At 35.9% G+C, this 19,869-nt stretch overlaps 1 protein-coding gene across 1 annotated transcript in view; it reads right to left on the bottom strand.

The window, feature by feature from the left end:
* Positions 1 to 19,869, bottom strand: part of SGCZ (sarcoglycan zeta) — a 1,177,568-nt gene that overhangs the window by 490,976 nt on the left and 666,723 nt on the right. Inside the window, exon 2 of the mRNA XM_063606664.1 lies at positions 500 to 694. Coding sequence (XP_063462734.1) covers positions 500 to 694 — 195 coding nt within the window. The remainder of the gene's footprint in view (positions 1 to 499; positions 695 to 19,869) is intronic.

Here is a 19,869-nt window from a genome sequence, read left to right on the forward strand (position 1 = left end):
TCAATGTACTTCAGGAGAAATTCCAGGCTTTTAGATTCAGTCATGCAGTGTGTTACATAGAAAGCAGATATAGAGACATATAAAGGTATATATGTTATATGAAGTAATTCAAAGGCACATATGATTTATAAAATTAATATTAATTTTAATGTGAAGTATCACTTCTAAAAGCAGGCTAATTTCTTAGATTTTAAGGCACAGTAAGTAATAGTTCATACTTACTGGTTAAATGTTCTTGAAAAGTTCCAATGAATCAATGTGCTGTGCTGTCTCATGATCTAAATTTCCCACACTTAAATGGCAGGTAGTAATAGCATACGTGTCTCAGGACTGAACCTACTGAATGTAGTCTTAAAATAAAATATTATTGTCTTTGGGATTTAAAAACACACACCTGTAAATATCGATATGAATAACTTTTGATTAAAAAATTAAAGTAACAGAGCTAGATTGTCTTTGAACCAAGAGCAATAAGATGTAAAATCATAGTGGTACTTACCACAGTGAAATTCATAACTTTCAATATCCATATTGTCATGGCTAAGTTAACTATCATGGTAACCAACAGCAGAAGGACAAAGAAGTATAAGCACCTCTTTCGCCATCCATAAATTCCCACTGGGTAAAGTTGTGCATTCTCAGTCCTTGGCAGGTTATTCTGTTGGGTTGCTAGTATGTATTGTTCTCGTGTCATCTGATAAAGAAAAAAGAAAGAAAGAGAAAGAAGGAAAAAAAAGAAGCATTAAAAAAAAAACCATGATTTTTTTGAAACAAAAGAACAATGTACCTTAAAATAATTGGCAGTGAGCATTCAAATAACAATTGTTGTGTAATTAAAATGTTATAGAAATCTTTGAATCATTTTGTTCAATATAGTTTGAGATGTTTAATTCATTGTTATATCCACAACACATATATTATTTCCAGTCAGATTTGTCCCATTTCAACTGTAAGTTTTTCTCTTGGGATGCTCAGGTCTACCTCCAGTTACTGGTAACCAAAGAACTCTACTCATGTCCAAGTGATATAGTTTGGATCTATGTCCCCACCCAAATCTCATGTTGAATTGTACTCTCCAATGTTGGAGGTGGTTCCTGGCGAAAGGTGATGAGATCATGGCAGTGAATTTTCCACTTTGGTGCTGTTCTGGTAATAGAGTTCGCATGGGACTTGGTTGTTTAAGTGGGTGGCACCTCCCCGCTCCCTCTTGGACCTGCTCCTGCCATATAAGACGTGTCTGTTTCCCCTTTGCCTTCCACCATGATTTTAAGTTTCCTGAGGCCTCCCCAGAAGCAAAAGCTCTATGCTTCCTGTACAGCCTGTAGAACTAGGAGCCAATTAAACCTCTTTTCTTTGTCAATTACTCCGTCTCAGATATTTTTTTATACCAGAGCAAGAATGCATGAATACACCAAGCTACACTTAGACTATGATTTACCTGTTCTTTGCAGTAGAGAGAGACTGACTCTATCACAAGGATTTTCTGTACCTTTCTCTAAAAATGCAGGATACAAATGGTTCAGTATATATGCTTCAGTAAAAATATTAGTGTATTTGCAAGAACCTATGGAAAGAAAATTCACATTTGTGTGGATTTATGTAGACAATAGCTATCAAATTAAGTTTTATTCAGAATTATGTTGGTTATTTTAGTTGTATTTCAATGAGTTATCAGAAAAAAATTTAACTCTAAGAACACTATATATTATACCATACTATTTCATAATGTAATGAAATTAGAAGTCAGTTCTGAAAAAGTGAAGATGATATTCTTTGATAATGCATTAATTCAGGTTCTAGAATTAATTCTTTCAATAAGCAAATGCATTTTTTACTGTCTTATACAACTTAGAAATATGGATAAGGAGAGTAAAAAAATATGAATAAGCACTGAATATGTCTTAAGTGTACAATTTTCAGAATAACATATTTTTTACCAGAAGGATGGAAACTGATTTTTATAAAATATAATTTTCTATAAGACAATAATTGTTCATTATTATTTCTTTAGTTTTTTCTTAGATTGCTTCTATACTTATTAAATGACTAATCTAACAGAAATACTTCTGAATAAATTATACACAAAAATAGTATTAATAAGTAATTAAATCATATGTTAAGTAATATAAAATATATGTACTATACGATTATCATTGTAATGTTCATTGACTCAATCCTACTGTAGATAAAATGTTGAGAATTTTTTTATCCATAGGTTTTTGGGAAACAGGTGATATCTGGTTACATGAGTAAGTTCTTTAGTGGTGATTTGTGAGATTTTTATGCATCCATCACCTCAGCAGTATATACTGAACCCAATTTGTAGCCTTTTCTCCTTCACCCACTTCTCACCATTTCCCCCTGAGTGCCCAAAGTCCATTGTATCATTGTTATTCCTTTGTATCCTCACAGCTTAGCTCCCACTTATGAGTGAGAACATGGAATGTTTGGTTTTCCATTCCTAAGTTACTTTTACTTCACTTAGAATAATAGTCTCCAATCCCATTCAGGTTGCTGCAAATGCCATTAATTCCTTCCTTTTTATGGCTGAGTAGTATTCCACTGTACATATATATACCACAGCTTATTGATTGATGGGCATTTGGGCTGGTTCCATATTTTTGTAATTGTGAATTGTGCTGCTATAAACATGAAAGTGAAGTATTTTTTTTTTTTTTTTTGTATAATGACTTCTTCTACTCTGGGTAGGTACCCAGTAGTGGGATTGCTAGATCAAATGGTAGTTCTACATTTAATTATTTCAGGAATCTCCCCACTATTTTCCGTAATGTTTGTACTAGTTTACATTCCTACCAGTGGTGTAGACGTGTTCCTTTTTCACTGCATCTACACCAATGCCTATTACTTTTTGATTTTTTGATTATGGCCATTTTTGAGGTAGTAAGGTGGTATTGCATTGTGGTTTTTATATGCATTTCCATGATCATTTGTGATGTTAAGCATTTTTTCATGTGTTTATTGGTCATTTGTATATCCTTTTTTTGAGAATTGTCTATTTATGTCCTTAGCCCACTTTTTGATGGGATTTTTTTTTTTTTTTGGCTACTTTGTTTGAGTTCCTAGTAGATTTTGGATAGTAGTCTTTTGTTGAATGTATAGATTGTGAAGATTTTCTCCCACCCTGTGGGTTGTCTGTTTACCTTTCTGAGTGTTCCTTTTGTCATGCAAAAGCTCTTCAATTTAAGTCCTAGCTATTTATCTTTGTTCTTATTGCATTTGCTTTTGGTCTCTTAGTCATGAAATCCTTGCTTAAGTTAATATCTGGAAGGATTTTTCCAACGTTATCTTCTAGAATTTTTATAATTTCAGGTTTTAGATTTAAATCCTTGATCCATCTTGAGTTGATTTTTGTATAAGGTGGGAGATGAGGATCCAGTTTCATTATCCTGCACATGGCTTGCCAATTACCCCCACACCATTTGTTGAATAGGGTGTCCTTTCCCTACTTCGTGTTTTTGTTTGCTTTGTTAAACACAAATAGAGAATCTCAGGTCACACCTCAAGGAACTAGAGAAACAAGAAAAACCAAACCCAAACCCAGCAGAAGAAAGAAAATAACCAAGATCAGAGCAGAAGTAAATGAAATTGAAACAAACAAACAAAAATACAAAAGATAAATGAAACACAAAGCTGGTTCTTTGAAAAGATAGATAAAATTGATAGGCCATTAGCAAGATTAACCAAGAAAAGAATAGCGAAGTTCCAAATAAGCACAATTAGAAATGAAATGGGAGACAATACATCCGACATCACAGAAATACAGAAGATCATTTAAGGCTACTATGAACATTTTAAGTGCATAGACTACAAAACCTAGAGGACATGGCTCAATTCCCAAAAAGATACAACCTTCCTAGTTTAATTCAGGAAGCATTAGAAACACTGAACAGACCAATAACAAGCAGTGAGATTGAAACTGTAATAAAAAATTACCAACAAAAAGAGTCCAGGACCAGTTGGATTCACAGCTGAATTCTACCAGATATTCAAAGAAGAATTGGTATCAATCCTGTTGACACTATTCCAAAAGATAGAGTAAGAGGGAGCTGGGCACAGTGGCTCACACCTGTAATCTCAGTACTTTTGGAAGCCAAGGCAGGTGGATCACTTGAGGTCAGGAGTTTAAGACCAGCCTGGCCAACATGGGAAAATCCCATCTCTACCAAAAATATAAAAATTAGCTTGGTGTGGTGGTGGGTGCCTATAATCTTATCTACTTGGGAGGCTAAGGCAGAAGAATTGCTTGAACCTGGAAGGCAGAGGTTGCAGTGAGCAGAGATCGTGCCACTGCACTTCAGCCTGGGTGACAGAATGAGACTGACTCTTAGAGAGAGAGAGAGAGAGAGAGAGAGAGAGAGAGAGAGAGAGAGAGAGAGAATCTTCCATAAATAATTATATGATGCCAGTATCACCCTAATACCAAAACCAGGAAAGGACATAACAATGACAACAAAAAACTACAGACCAATATCCCTCATAAACATAGATGTTAAAATCCTTAACAAAATACTAGCTAACCAAATCCAATAGTATATCAAAAAGATAATTCACCATGATCAAGTGGGTTTCATACCAGGAATGCAGTGATACGCAAGTCAATAAAAAATATGATACACCACATAAATAGAATCAGAAACAAAAATCACATAATCATCCCAATAGAGGCAAAAAACACATCTGACAAAATTAGCATCCCTTTATGATTAAAACCCTCAACAAAACTGGCACAGAAGGGACATACCTCAATGTAATAAAAGCCATATATGACAAACCCTCAGTCAACATAACAGTGAATGCGGAAAAGTTGAAAGCATTCTCTCTGAGAACTGGAACAAGATAAGGATGCCCCCTCTCACCACTCCTCTTCAACATAGTACTAGAAGTCCTAGTCAGAGCAATCAGACAAGAAAAAGAAATAAAGGGCATCCAAATTGGTAAAGAGAAAGTCAAACTGTCACTGTTTGCTGATGATATGATTGTATACCTAGAAAACCCTAAAGACCCCTCCAAAAAGCTCCTAGAACTGATGAATGAATTCAGCAAAGTTTTAGGATACAAAACTAATGTACACAAATCAGTAGTTCTGCTATACACCAACAGTGACCAAGCTGAGAATCAAATCAAGAACTCGACCCCTTTTACCATAGAGCAAAAAATAAACTAAAATACTTAGAAATATACCTAACCAAGGAGGTTAAAGACCTTTACAAGAAAAACTACAAAACACTACCGAAAGAAATTATAGATGACACAAACAAATGGAAACACATCCCATGCTCATGGATGGGTAGAATCAATATTGTGAAAATGACCATACTTCCCAAAGCAATCTACAAATTCAATGTTGAGAAATTTTTATAAAAATTATTTGGTTTTCCATCTTTTTGTTTTAATTTCAAAATTACTGTAATTTCAAATTGCATTAATGTCCTGTTAAATTTTATGTTTCCATTTTTTACCATTGAGGCATGTTATGCTTCATACAATAAAAATAATTGGATAAGCTATTAAAATATCATAATTTTAAATGAATTGGAAACGCTGATAACGGCAGATAATTCATAGCAAGTTCTCTCAGAATGTAAAAAATCCTATTTATTATCATTATTATTTAAGTTAACATGTACTATTTCCTTAAAACTGACCATAAAGCTTTATTTCTTAATTAAACTCTGATTTGGTGTAGATGTGAAACCCATTATGTTATGTAACATAAGTGTTATAACAGATGATAAGTTGCCAAGGAATTGACTTTGCCTGAGGAATTTGGTAGAAATTTCAAGGTTCTGACAGTGGTTTTGATAATATAGTAGAGAAAACATAAAAAGAGAATAGGATGAAGAGAATTTGGTTAAGGTGTACAAAATATAGTTCGATAGAAGGGGTGAGTTCTAGCATTTCAGCAGAACAGTAGGGAAATTATAGTTAACAATAATTTATTGCACATTTCAAAAGAGCTAGGAGAGAAGACTTGTAATGTTCCCAACACAGATAAAAGATAAATGTTTGAGGTTATGAATAACCTAATTGTCCTGATTTGATCATCCAACTTTGTATACAGATATCAAAATACTACATCTACCCCAAAATATACACAACATATATATATATATATATATGTATAAATTTTTAAAAAGCAGAATTTTAAAAAAGAAGATTAAAGGAGCTCTGGGGATGATGACATTTAATAGGAAGAACAAGGAGGAGCGGAGAAGGGGAAGAATGTGGATGTAGGAGGAGCATAGGAGAAAGCTGAAGACTGAATGTTCCTCACTGGCAAGTAGGAGACCTTCCCCTTGTAGAGTTGATCTCTGAAAATTCCAAGTTAAGTGCTATGACTCTTCAGATCATCGAATCCCCTTTATCTCATATTAAAGCAAACTTATTTTCTAGAATGTTCTATTTCTACAAATTATATTTCAATATGAAGGTGAAATTACTGTGCATTAGAAATGAAAACTTACTAAATCTATGAAATAAAACATACACAACTACAAAGAAAATTGTCTTTCAGCAATAAGATTGAAATTTTTTTTGGTAAAGCAACAGAGATTTGGTAACTATATCAAATGCCTCTAACAATTTTGACAAGCAAATGAGATAACAAGAGGCTAAAAGAAAAGTTGTGAAAAAAACAAAAAACAAAAAAAGTTATGAAATTAAAGCTATGTTTATCTCCTCAAGAAATTCAATATTATTTTCTTTAATAAAGCTTAGTTTAACATTATTATTTTATAAATTGTCTTCATCACAAAATACTTTAGAGCATCTACTCTGCAGTGAGAAAAGGTTAGACTTTTCTTTTAAAAGTTCGTTTTTTTGTTGTTAAATCTGAGTGTTTTTCAAGATCACAAAAGCTTTCAGTGGCTGTTTTAGTGCAATAGTAGTATTAGCAGAAGAATAAAAACATATAATTCTAAGTGATTATGCAAACTATCCTCCATTTGAAACTTTACAACTTTAGCTTTAAATGTTTAATATTGCCATTTTTAAGCATTAACTATATTCTGAAATACATTGTTTTCTTTGGCATTATGAAACTTCTATAAATAAAGGTATTTTTTACTAACTGCCTATTGTCATTCTAATGGAATCTACCAAACAATGCTGCAATTGCAGAGGTACTGATTTCCTCAGAACAGTTAAGTGGATTTCAGAGAGTTGATCACAATTTTCTGAGAGACAATATCATAGTACCAAGATGTTTCTCTGGCTTCATAATATTGCTGTACCTCCCTTTTGGTGTTAATTCAATGCCCTCAAAATCTGTTTGTTACAATTATCTTGGTTTTCTTGGTTACTTACAGTAACTAGGACCCTTTTTATTTTAGTTTTGCCATTCTGTTTCATATCACATTTTATGTTTAAAAAGCATTCATTAGAATCAAATGACTACTAAAATCTAATGTTTCTTAGCTAATACTAAGGAAGTTTTCAGCATTCTTGGGTCAAAATGAGTATCCGCATTGCTTATATTACTTTAAATGCATTTACTTGGATCCTCCTGCAAGTCAGGGAAGAGCTGGTTTAAATTTGCACTTTGAAATTTCTCTACAAAGGAATACACTTTCCAATGCAGTATTTTATCTAATAATGTAAATAACAATTCTGGCAAGCTGTTATAAGGTTCAATGAAAGATGCCTGATCAAATAGAATTACATGTCAATTTTTGGACATTTTTCTCCCAAGGTGTGGAAAATCTGGTTTTCAGACAGGGTTAATTTGCTGGTAAATTTAAAAACACAGCATGTAGACACCAGAAGAGAATGAATTAATTTGGAATCACCTAAACATGGTTCATCACTAACAATCGAGCCCTAGAGAATTCTGGTGACTTCTACTGATCTGGATGGTATGGGAGAAAAAATAACTAGGGTAGCAGAGACCATTTTTTACCTTAGTCCCTTGCCTCACGTAAGGGGAAAATAGTTCAAAATATTAGTGCCCAGGAAATTTACTAATAATTCCAAACTAGCTGGAATCATTACTTCAGTATTTTTATATAAGTATTCAGGACTGAGAATAGTAGTTGAGCCTCCGAGCAGAAGATTGTTTTCATTTAATAAAATATTTACGAGTGAAAACTATTGGAAGGTAGAGGTCAAGATTGATGCATTATGAATCTCATGTTTGACGAAAACACAATATGTGCATAGAAAAATAAATAACAACATTATCAAGTAGTAACATGATCTGAAGATGATAAATACAATAAAAAAGAAATACATTATATAAGCAATATAATGTTAATTAGTGATAGATGTTACAAATATAATCGGCATGGTAATATAATCGGGGACTACTTTTAAAATGGTAGAAAGAGAATATCTTTCAGAGCAAGTGACACCTGAGATGAGACTAAAATGAAGAAGAGACATAAAAGAAGTTTTTATTTGAAGGCCTAATTGGAGTGGGATAAATAGAAAATTTTAAAAATAAAGAAGTAGAGACAGCAAGTGTAGACAATTTTTGAGAGATAAAGAAAATCAAATAAATGGAATTATAGATGAGTGTCTGGGGGTCTTGCATTGTAGTATTAAACCCACGACCAATACCAACGTATACAAAAGATAATAGAAAACTGAAAACAAATGAGGAAAATGAATGTGAGATCAATAATTGAAGTGACGAAGCTGGGATCGAGAGAGAAGTCACGTGATCTTAGAGGTGTACTAGCAGAGGAACTAGAGACAATGTCAGCAGATCACCCAGTCAACTGGGCTACCCAAAGGAGGAGTAATATAGACAGGTAATAATTATAATAATCCAAAGAGAATATTCCTTGATCTTATACACTATTATGCTGACATGGAGGACTCACATTAGCTTATGAAAAACTGAAGATAGCTGTGCTATGGCTGAAGTTTGCAGGAGTCTGGCTCCGGGACAAGTGGTACTGAGTGTCGCCTCCTCCACAGTGTGCTTCCTCAGAGGCTCATTACCTCAAGCTTGCTCTGTGTGGATTACAGTGTCTGAGAGTTAGGATACCTGCAAGTAAAAGTACAGTCTTCACCTTTTCTACCCCAAGGGTCTTTCCATTCCTTCAGTGAGGTTTTATTTTTATTTTCTAAAATGGAAGTGGAAGAAGGAGGGCATAAGAGAATATGATGAGATATGGCTTCTTTCTGGATAGACAGCAAAGGCTAAAATAAATGACTCCTGTTAATAGGTGTGAGTGGACAGAAAGAAAAAAGACGTTAAGGAAATGTACAATGCCTAAGACAACTCCTTTAAGTTGTTGTTGGCTATATTAAGGGTCTAAATAAAAACTATCAATAGAATGCCTTGTTTTATTTTCTGTAAGGGAGAAATATTGTCTGAAAGGATGAATAAATTATCCCACCTAAATGTGTGCCACAGGTTTGCTTCTTTACAACCTTAAGTGTAGGGATCTGAAAAATTTAAAACTGGCAATAAGAACTAAGTTTAGAGGTGAGATCTGGTACATAGCTTTTAAAAATCCAAGTTTCATCAAGAAGACAAAAAGAACTCTCGAGCTTTGTACAAAAGCTTGAGGAAGTAATAAAGTTAATTTAAGTCCAGCTATTGAGAACCTATTATCTCTAGTCCAAATTTTATCACTAAGTAGTCAAAAGATAAAGTCAAAAACAGAATGCAATTGTATATTGAAAAATATAATTGATATAATTTTTAAAAAATATTACATTTAACAATTTATAATATTACTCACATAAACCCTGAATATAATGCGGAGAGACATGCACAAATGTTGGAGGTAAACAGTAAATTATTTGCTCTTCTCACTCACTAATTTGATTCCTTAAAATTAAAATATTAATTGAGTCTCTAATTTCTGTTTAGACCTGTGTTCCCTGTTATGGGAAATATGAATATAAAAGGGAAGCATGTGAGTCCTGGATAGCAAGATAGATAATTTGAGAAATTGCTTTTAATTTCTGATGATGAAGCTAGCATTTGGCATGCTGAAATAGCAACATGCAACATCCTTGTGACCATACAAATTTAATCTGGATTCCAAAACCTCTTCAGTTCCTTACTGGGAGTGTTGACATTCTAGGAGAAGTGGTAAATCATGTTGGTGTCACTGTTCATTAGGTGTTGATCATATTAGATTTAACACTACAATATCAGTCATCTGTTGTTTATTCAGGCAAGGAATGCGACACAATAGTTTAAAATGTAGTCCTAGACATACTGAGTTCAGATCCCAGCTTGTCCATTGCCTTCTGTGCATCTTAGGGAAAGTCACTTAGCCTCTCTCTGTCCCAGTTTCCTCAAAGCTCAAATGCATATTACATTGACATATATAAAGGCAATCTGGGAGTAGAAAAGGAGGATGTTAAAGTACCCTTTTCATTTTAACTAGTAAAAGTATTCATTTTTAAAATGTATCGTCTACCCCTTAGCTAGTGATCCCCTACTGAAGTACTGTAGAAGTATTTTTATTGGAATTAACTTTTAAAGACACGGTTGAAATAGAATTTTTAAAACATAATGCTTGAAGGGTCCAAATTATGTGGTGTGAACTTTCCATACCAGAAAGGCATTTTGTTTTCTGCTCCAACAAAATGAGTCTCTAAACAGCTACTAATGTTGAGAGAGATTGAAACAATACAGTAAAGCCTACTTACCATGGCAATTTAAACTTCTCCCTATCTATGATACTTAATGCTCAAATGCACATTTCAGCATAATGATAGTCAAAATTTGCTGTATAAGAAAAAAGGCCATTTGGAGTGGATTTTTTTTTTCTACTTGGTTTATGGAAAATGCTGTAGTCAGGTTTTGCAGCATGGAAAAGAAGCAACCTAGCAACTGAATTTCAAGAATGATGAAAGATATCGGAGTCAAATGTGCTGCCTCTTGAGACAGGAAATAGATGATTCTAGCCAAGCCTGACAGAAAAGAGAAAACTGAATAGGCACTAAAAGGGAAACATTCCCAGACGAAAACAACTTTTATTTAAAATGTGGTCATTTAAAAAAGAATTTTTTTCAGTCATTCTTAGTTTTCTTTACATACTTCATACATCCTAAAATTAGACAGTTTTATGTGGGAAATAGTTATCCAGTATTTCATTGGATGAAAATGCAATGACTTTTTTTTTGACATTTATTTAGGCACAGGTTTATATTTGGGCTTTTAACTTTGAAGTCATTTCATTCTCAGAGCTTTTCTGCTAATAAGAATAGAAACACTTAGCCATTAATGCAATTTTGAAGGAGCCCAAGGTAGTCTTTTGCCAGCTCAGAGGTTATCAACATGGAGAGATAAAACAACAAAGACAGTCCACGGGCACCATTTACACTAAAATTGCAAGCATGAGACACTCATTGGTGAGTCCTGCTGCATGTTCACAGTAGGGGAAGAAGGAAAAATCTTTAAGGAAAAACAAATTTGACAGAAACACAGCAGGAGAGCTTAACAGGGCAAGCAGAAAGCCCACACTACTTAAAACAGTAAGGATTAACAAGAAAACGTATTTGAAAAACAATGGTAAGAAAACATATCCAGAAAGAGGAAGGGATATTGTCTTGTATTCTAACACCAAGCAGAACAAGGTAATGAGAGAAAAGATAATAGAGGATGGCTTCCATAACACTGATAATAAAGTGAAAGACACCAATGGTTATGAAAAATCTTGCAAACAATTTTCAAAATACCTTATTGGAATGTCATTTTTTTTCCACTCTGACAAACTTCTTTACATTTTACCAGATTCATGTAAATTATTTATAGTGTAGTCAAATTTATTTTGATGTAAAATTTTGAAATGGATAATAAATCTATGGGAAATTCGTTCTGCTTTCGGTTATCTCACTTATGGAGATGAAAGGACAAATTCACAATGAATATGTTTTAATTTAAAATGGACTGCTTTAAACAAATGAAACAGAGAAGATCTTGCAGAGACCAACAAAGTCTAACTAAAATAAGTGTTTAATCAGAATATTATTATATGCTGACTATTTAGATAAAGAGAAAGCAGTTGGACTAGTCATTTTATTTTTATTCTCTTGAATTATTTAGATTTTAAAAGAGAAAAAAGATAAGCCCGAATATTGATATAACAAGGTAGAGGCAGACAGGAAATGGGAAGTAAGTAGTACAGCATTCAGTGGCACAAACAAGGAAGTAAAAAGTGGCCGAATGGCCATCATAAGATGGGGCCAGTGTAGGTAGATCTCTCCATCCCTGCTGGGTCGATTCCCTACTGAGGCCAGACCCTGATTCTCTGCTCTCCACTGGCGGATCTCAGCAGAGACCATACAAGAGACAATGGACCCAAGAAAGGTGAAAGCTTTACTCATCATTACTTATACCTGAGATACACCTATATCATGAGTACAATTTGCCTTTCCACCAAAGGTGAAAAAGGAAAAGAGAAAATGACTGATGCCACCTTCTTCTTTTGTTTTACATGATAGAGGTGACAGCATGCTGGCAGCCCTCACAGCCCTTGCTTGCTCTCGGCACCTCCTCGGCCTTGGCGCCCACTCTGGCCGCACTTGGGGAGCCCTTCAGCCCGCCGCTGCACTGTGGGAGCCCCTTTCTGGGCTGGCCAAGGCCGGAGCTGGCTCCCTCAGCTTGTGGGGAGGTGTGGAGGGAGAGGCACAGGCGGGAACCGGGGCTGCACGCGGTGCTTGCGGGCCAGCGCGAGTTCCGGTTGGGCGGGTGTGGGCTCGGCAGGCTCCACACTCGGAGCGGCAGGCCGGCGCCGCCGGCCCCGGGCAGTGAGGGGCTTAGCACCCGGGCCAGCAGCTGCGGAGGGTGCGCGGGGTCCCCCAGCAGTGCCGGCTCACCGGGGCTGAGCTCAGTTTCTTCCTGGGTCTTAGCAGCCTCCCATCTGGGGCAGGGCTCGGGACCTGCAGCCCGCCATGCCTGAGCCTCCCTCCTCCCCATGGGCTCCAGTGCGTTCGGAGCCTCCCCAGGGAGTCGCCCCCTGCTCCACAGCGCCAGGTCCCATGGATCGCCCAAGGGCTGAGGAGTGCAGGCGCACGGCTTCGGACTTGCAGGCAGCTCCATCTGCGGCCCCAGTGCGGGATCCACTGGGTGAAGCCAGTTGAGCTCCTGAGTTTAGTGGGGACTTGGAGAATCTTTATGTCTAGCTAAGGGATTGTGAATGCACCAATCGGCACTCTGTATCTAGCTCAAGGTTTGTAAATACACCAATGGACACTGTTTATCTAGCTAATCTACTGGGGACATGGAGAACTTTTGTGTCTGGCTCAGGGATTGTAAACGCACCAATCAGCACCCTGTCAAAATGGAGCAATCAGCACCTTGTCAAAACAAACCAATCGGCTCTCTGTAAAATGGACCAATCAGCAGGATGTGGGTGGGGCTAGATAAGAGAATAAAAGCAGGCTGCCTAAGCCAGCAGTGGCAACCAGGTGGGTTCCCCTTCCACACTGTGGAGAATTTGTTCTTTTGCTCTTTGCAATAAGTCTTGCTACTGCTCACTCTTTGGGTGCACACTGTTTTTATAAGCTGTAACACACACCGTGAAGGTCTGCAGCTTCACTCCTGAAGCCAGGGAGACCACGAATCCACTGGGAGGAATGAACACCTCCAGACGCACCGCCTTAAGAGCTGTAACACTCACTGCGAAGGTGTGCAGCTTCACTCCTGAGCCAGCGAGACCACGAACCCACCAGAAGGAAGAAACTCTGAAAACATCCAAACATCAGAAGGAACAAACTCTGGACATGCCGCTTTTAAGAACTATAAGGCTCACTGCGAGGGTCCGCGGCTCCATTATTGAAGTCAGTGAAACCAAGAACCCACCAATTCCGGACACAATATGATCAACCTTCTTTCAGTGTTGGTATTAAGAAACTAAAGAACCTTTGCAGGCACATGGATGAAGCTAGAAACCATCATCCTCAGCAAACTATCACAGGAACAGAAAACCAGACACCGCATATGCTCACTCAAAAGTGGGATTCAACGATGAAAGCACATGGATCCAGGGAGGGGAACATCACACACTGGGGCCTGTCAAGGGGTAGGGAGAAAGGGGAGGGAGAGCATCAGAACAATACCTAATGCATGTAGGGCTTGAAACCTAGATCATGGGTTGATAGGTGCAGCAAACCACCATGGCACATGTATACGTATGTAACAAACCTGCACATTCAGCACATGTATCCCAGAACTTAAATTTAAAGAAAGAAAGAATTGATCGTTTTGAAAAAAAATAAATACATTATCAGAAAAAAAAAAAAAACTAAAGAAGATGCTTAGTTGTCCTTGACTGAGACTTTTGGAGGATTTATATGTCATACTCTTTTCTGTTGCTTTATGATTTTTTTGTGTTAGCTCACAATAGGATTATAAACTCCTTTGCTTGCAATTCTTTCAGAGTCTTCCTACCAGCAAACACAGAGCTAGGCACTCTGTAAATGACAAAAGATATGAAAAATCACTTTTGTTGATTGCCTGCTTCTTCCTGTCAGGCATTTTCCTAGAGGTTTTATTGTTGAATTCAGCTAAAGTTAAATTGATTTTCATTATAACTCAGAAAAGGGAGCACTTTGAGAATCACCGTAGTGCCATTTACGCCATCATTACATCCATGGGCTTCATTAAATAATTCAATATATATTTGTTGACTGTATGGATGGATGAATATGTGCAGAAAGAATATAATTCAAGAAATTGGAAACATATTCAGGGGCATGGTGGGAGGAAGTGAAATTTTATTTGAGTCAAAATATTCCACAGTTATAGACATTTTTTTCATTTGGAAATTGGAAAAGCTGTACCTGTTTCTTATCATGTATTGTGCCAGATGACATAACAGGACTGGTAAAGGAAGCTTTCGAGTCAATATTATTTGAAAACATCTTTCATTCTAACTTTAAATATAACCCCCATGTCTGAATCAATACTATTCTAAATTAGGAGGCTTCTGAATCACATTAAATATAATATATAAAATTGAGCTATTTAGTCATTATGGTTTCACTGATTCTATTGACAGTGCACAGTATTTTAATTCATTGCAGCTGAAAATCAAATAATTTTACTGATGCTTAGACCTTATATTCTTCTTTAGAGTTAAATAGCTCCATTATTTTTTATTTCTCATACTTTTCACATAGATCTCTTTGTGTGGGTCCTTACTGTTTCAGGATTTCTGTTATACCAAAATAATTTTACAGTTTTACAGCTTCTGCTTTATTTCTTTCCTTAGCTTCAAAAATATATTTTCAAAACACAAATATCATGTTTATTTATGTATTAAACAAAAATTAGCTTAGCATTTTCACTTAGGAAGCACTCTTCTAGAAGCTATGGATAGAATAGTGACATGAGCAAACAAAAATCCCTGTCATCATGGGGTCTACATTCTCTTGATGGGCACAGACAGTGAAGAAAACATAAATGTAACATATGGTAAGTGAGATGTTAAGAGGAGCTCAAGAATGCCAAGGAAGGAGGAAAATAAAAATAAGTGTTATAATTTAGATAGGGCAGCCTGTCGAGGCCTCTTTGAAAACTGAAGTTTTGAGTAAAGTCCAGGAGGTCATGAAGCAGGGAGCTTTGCAGCCATTGAGGGTAAGAACATTTCAGGTGGGTGGGGGCTGAAATACTTGTTCAGGGTGGAGTGGGGAGGCAGATGCAGCCAGACCACAGAGGTCGAATGCCAAAGTGAGGCCAAAGAAGTGAGGAGGACCAGAATCTCATGGGGCACTGGAATCTTTTTTTTTTTTTTCAGCCAGCCCTACCATGACAACTTCATACAAAAGAACATAGCAACCCTCCATTCCTCATTACCTTCATCTCCCTGATTTGTTTCTTTTTGGAAGTATTTATCTCTGCCTAGCATCAAATGAAATATTTATCTGTTGATTTTCTGTCACGTCCATTAGAATATAAGCCATATGAAGATCGGGACTTTGGGGTTGTTTACACATGTAACTCCTTCAAGCAGAGCAGGTAGGTGCTCAATAATACTTACTGAATAAACAAATGACTTTGTAGCTACCATTTGTCCCATCATGTGGTTATGCATTCAGCAGGTATTCAGTAAGTTCTGATTGAATAAAATTTGTCATTTCTCCTGAATTTTTGAGGTATGTCTTCTTCAACAAGAATATAAGGTGTGATAGTCAGAGGATGGAGTTAATGAAATCTTAAATTTCAATACTCTTCTTGCTATTTATGTCACACTAAGTATATTTGTTCTTTCTGAGTTGTTTATTTATGCAAGGGTAGATTCACCTACCTTAGAAACTTATGTAAATATTAAATGTGGAAATGTATAACAGCTTATCTAAGATATAAATATTTTTTCATAGAGCTTTTCCTTCTTCATCATGTCAGTGAATATATTTTCTAAGAAAAATTATGTAATATTTAGAATTTCTGAAGGAAATTGATAGCTTTGTTATTACTGACTTTCAAGAATTTAAATCAGAGAACAAAGTGCTGAAAAATGCATACCTCCAGATTTTGGAAATGTAACAGATATTCAATATTCAATGTGATATGAATAACCTAAGAGACTATTTCATATAACTCACTTTCAACCCCTATCTGCCTCTTATTTCCATAAGCTTTTAAAGAGTTTTATTTTATTCCAGTATTGTGCAATTGAAAACAACTTTCAATCAGTTAATATATCTGAAATGACTAGAAGTGATAAGAAATAATTTAAAATGGTTATGTATGTAAAATACAATAATTTTACAGATATTAAAGAAATAAAATGACTTTCATACTTTTCTCACTCATCGAGATTAGTCATTACCTTGACAGGTGTATTAGTCAGTTTTCACACTGCTATAAAGAATGCCCGAGACTGGGTTTATAAAGGAAAGAGGTTTGACTCTCAGTTCCACATGGCTGAGGAGGCCTCAGGAAACTTACAATCTTGGTAGAAGGTGAAGGAGAAGCAAGTACCTTGTTTGCAAGGTGGCAGGAAAGGGAGATAGCAGGGGAAACCGCCACTTACAGAAAGAGCAGATCTCATGAGTACAACATGGGGCAAACCGCATCTATGATCCAATCACCTTCCACCAGGTCACTCCCTTGGCACAAGAGGAGTACAGTTTGAGAAGAGATTTGGGTGGGGACACACAGCCAAACCATATCAACAAGTGCAAAAGTATTTGCATTAATGTTGCTGTAATCAAACCAAGTAGTCACTGTTTTTAGCAGCACCTGTCCACGGAGGCAGGCAATTAGCTGAGTATACAGATCTGGCTGTGGTATGCCCAACTATCTGATTATTCCTATTAATATTCTGTGTGGTGACCAAAGCACATGCTCCAAAACTTTTTCCAAAGCTTGATTTTAGATACTCTCAATGTATAAATTTTTTTTTCTGACTGCATTTTACAAAATTAATTATTTGTAAAAATGCATTTTCTCCAGAGGCTTAGAGATCTACATTCCAAGCTATAATATTTAATTCTGTCTTCTGCCTAATGATCTGAAAAGGCCTTGACCATATTATAAATTAGTGACGTTTGTATACTACATTTAACTGGTTTAAAATTACCTAACTTAAAATCGAGAAACAGCACGAATATTGAAGGAGTTTGACCACATGCATATAAAACAAGACAGTTTAAAATTATGTCAATTGCTGGTTCTGAGAGTAACTAAAGTACCAACAGCCAATGCAGTCCATGATACTTGCTTGTTTATTTATTTATATTATTTACTTAATGTACACATTACTTTAGAAAAGGTAGGTTGGAATGAATAGGAAAAGAAATAATAAAAATTATTTGATTGTTTAAAATACTTAAAAATTTGAAAGAGTGAAAATCCACATATTAAAATTCACTTGAAACATTACATGAATTTAAAGATGAATTTAAAAGCACTTATTCATTAAATTGTTTTCATGATACAGCATTAAGATGAAATTGCATTAATACATGTTCTGCTAATATCTACAGCATTTTGCATTTTAACAGTATTTTACTGCTCTCTACCAGATAGTTAATGCCAAGCTTATCTTTTTTTGTATTTCTAAAAAGGCTAACCATTCCTTTATAATCTGAAAATAAAGCAAAATGAAGTAATTTATTCATATCCACGCCAATAATTTTCTGTAACAAAATGAAAAGGAATCCTTTTTAGTACTACACATCTTAACACTGACAAATCCTTCATTCAAGGGAAGAAAGAGAATTAACAACAATAATAATAATATTAGTAGCAAACAATCAAATGAGATTACCATGTGCCAGGCACTAATGCCCACAGGTGTTAACTCATTTAATCCTCACCGAACCCAGAGAGGGAAGTTTATTATTATTATCCCTTTTTATAAAGTAAGGAAAATAAGACCTTGAGAAGTTAAGGAATTTTTGCAAGAACTAGCAGGGGCAGGAGACATAGGAGGAGCCTTTTGATTCCTGAACTCACTTTCAAAGCCATACCCTACTCAGTCCATGAGCAAAGTACCACACCTCCCCTTTATACAGATCATTTCCTTCATACATCTGTACCACTCAATTAAAGTATCACCAACTCTCTTTTAGTAAAGAACAAGCTCCAAAAATGTAACATACTCAACAAGCTCCAAAAATCTAACACACTCAAAGTCCCACAAATGAATAGAAACCGGATTTTTAAATTCAGGTCTGTTTTTTTGATATGGGAGTTACTGTTGATGTTTCTGTTTTCTTAACCATGTCAGGCTGTTTCTGCAATGAAGATTTACTAAATACCTATACATGCAAAGCATTTTAAATATCACAACATATAACACACTGTCTCTAATGTTCATTTGTTACAGATTTAGTATCTATAAAGAAATATGCAAATGAATGTAATTTGTGCTTCTCCATATGTGAGATTTGTACTACTGGTGGTAGGTAGTTATTATATGTGGCAAGTGTAATTACTTCAGATAGCAAATAAGGATAACATGAAACAACTTCGATTCCCTTTTAAATTTGCCTCCAAGCTTTCTTAGCAAGTCTTTTTTTTTTTTTTTTTTTTTTTTTTTTTTTTTTTTGAGACGGAGTCTCGCTCTGTCGCCCAGGCTGGAGTGCAGTGGCGCTGTCTCGGCTCACTGCAAGCTCCGCCTCCCGGGTTCAAGCCATTCTCCAGCCTCAGCCTCCGGAGTAGCTGGGACTACAGGAGCCCTCCACCGCGCCCGCCTAATTTTTTTTTGTATTTTTAGTAGAGACGGGGTTTCACCGTGGTCTAGATCTCCTGACCTCGTGATCCGCCCGCCTCGGCCTCCCAAAGTGCTGGGATTACAGGCGTGAGCCACTGCGCCCGGCCGCAAGTCTTTTTTTATTCTAGTAAACACATTACCAATTTCTCCTACCTTTCTCCTCAACGAAAGAGCTATTAGAGAATTTTTCATCCAAACAGTATCTTTCTACTTGGATTATAATAACTTTGTCTTATTTTTATTGTATTTATTTTTTCTGTTGTCTTATGGCAGGAGAGACTGGTTCCCAATTTCCTGCATCAGCGTAAAAAATTCTTTTAAATGCATTTACTTAAATAGGGGTAGTAAGTTAATTTAACGAAAAATATTCAACGAATAGTATAAGTAGTATGTGAATATGGGGAATCTTAGGAAGCTTATAGGAATTGGTTAATGTTTGAGAAACACCATAAATAAGAAATGGAAGAGTTTTCTGATTAGACCATGAAAAAATAAAATGGCCTAACTCTGAGAAGGTGAGTTCCTTTAAGCCATAGAAGGGAGCTAGGAACTAGATGTCCTTAAGGAAATTTGCACAGAGGATACATGCATACACTACAGGGAGGGCTAGGGAGGTGCTTAGTCATGGAAACTCCTGGGAGCTATGGGTCCCATAGCAGCAATTCAAACACTGTTGATAATCTCCACATGAGTAGTAGATGCTCTAGGAATGTGA

Source organism: Pan paniscus, chromosome 7 (genome assembly GCF_029289425.2).
Source record: "Pan paniscus chromosome 7, NHGRI_mPanPan1-v2.0_pri, whole genome shotgun sequence".
In the NCBI taxonomy this organism is placed as follows: Eukaryota; Metazoa; Chordata; class Mammalia; order Primates; family Hominidae; genus Pan; species Pan paniscus.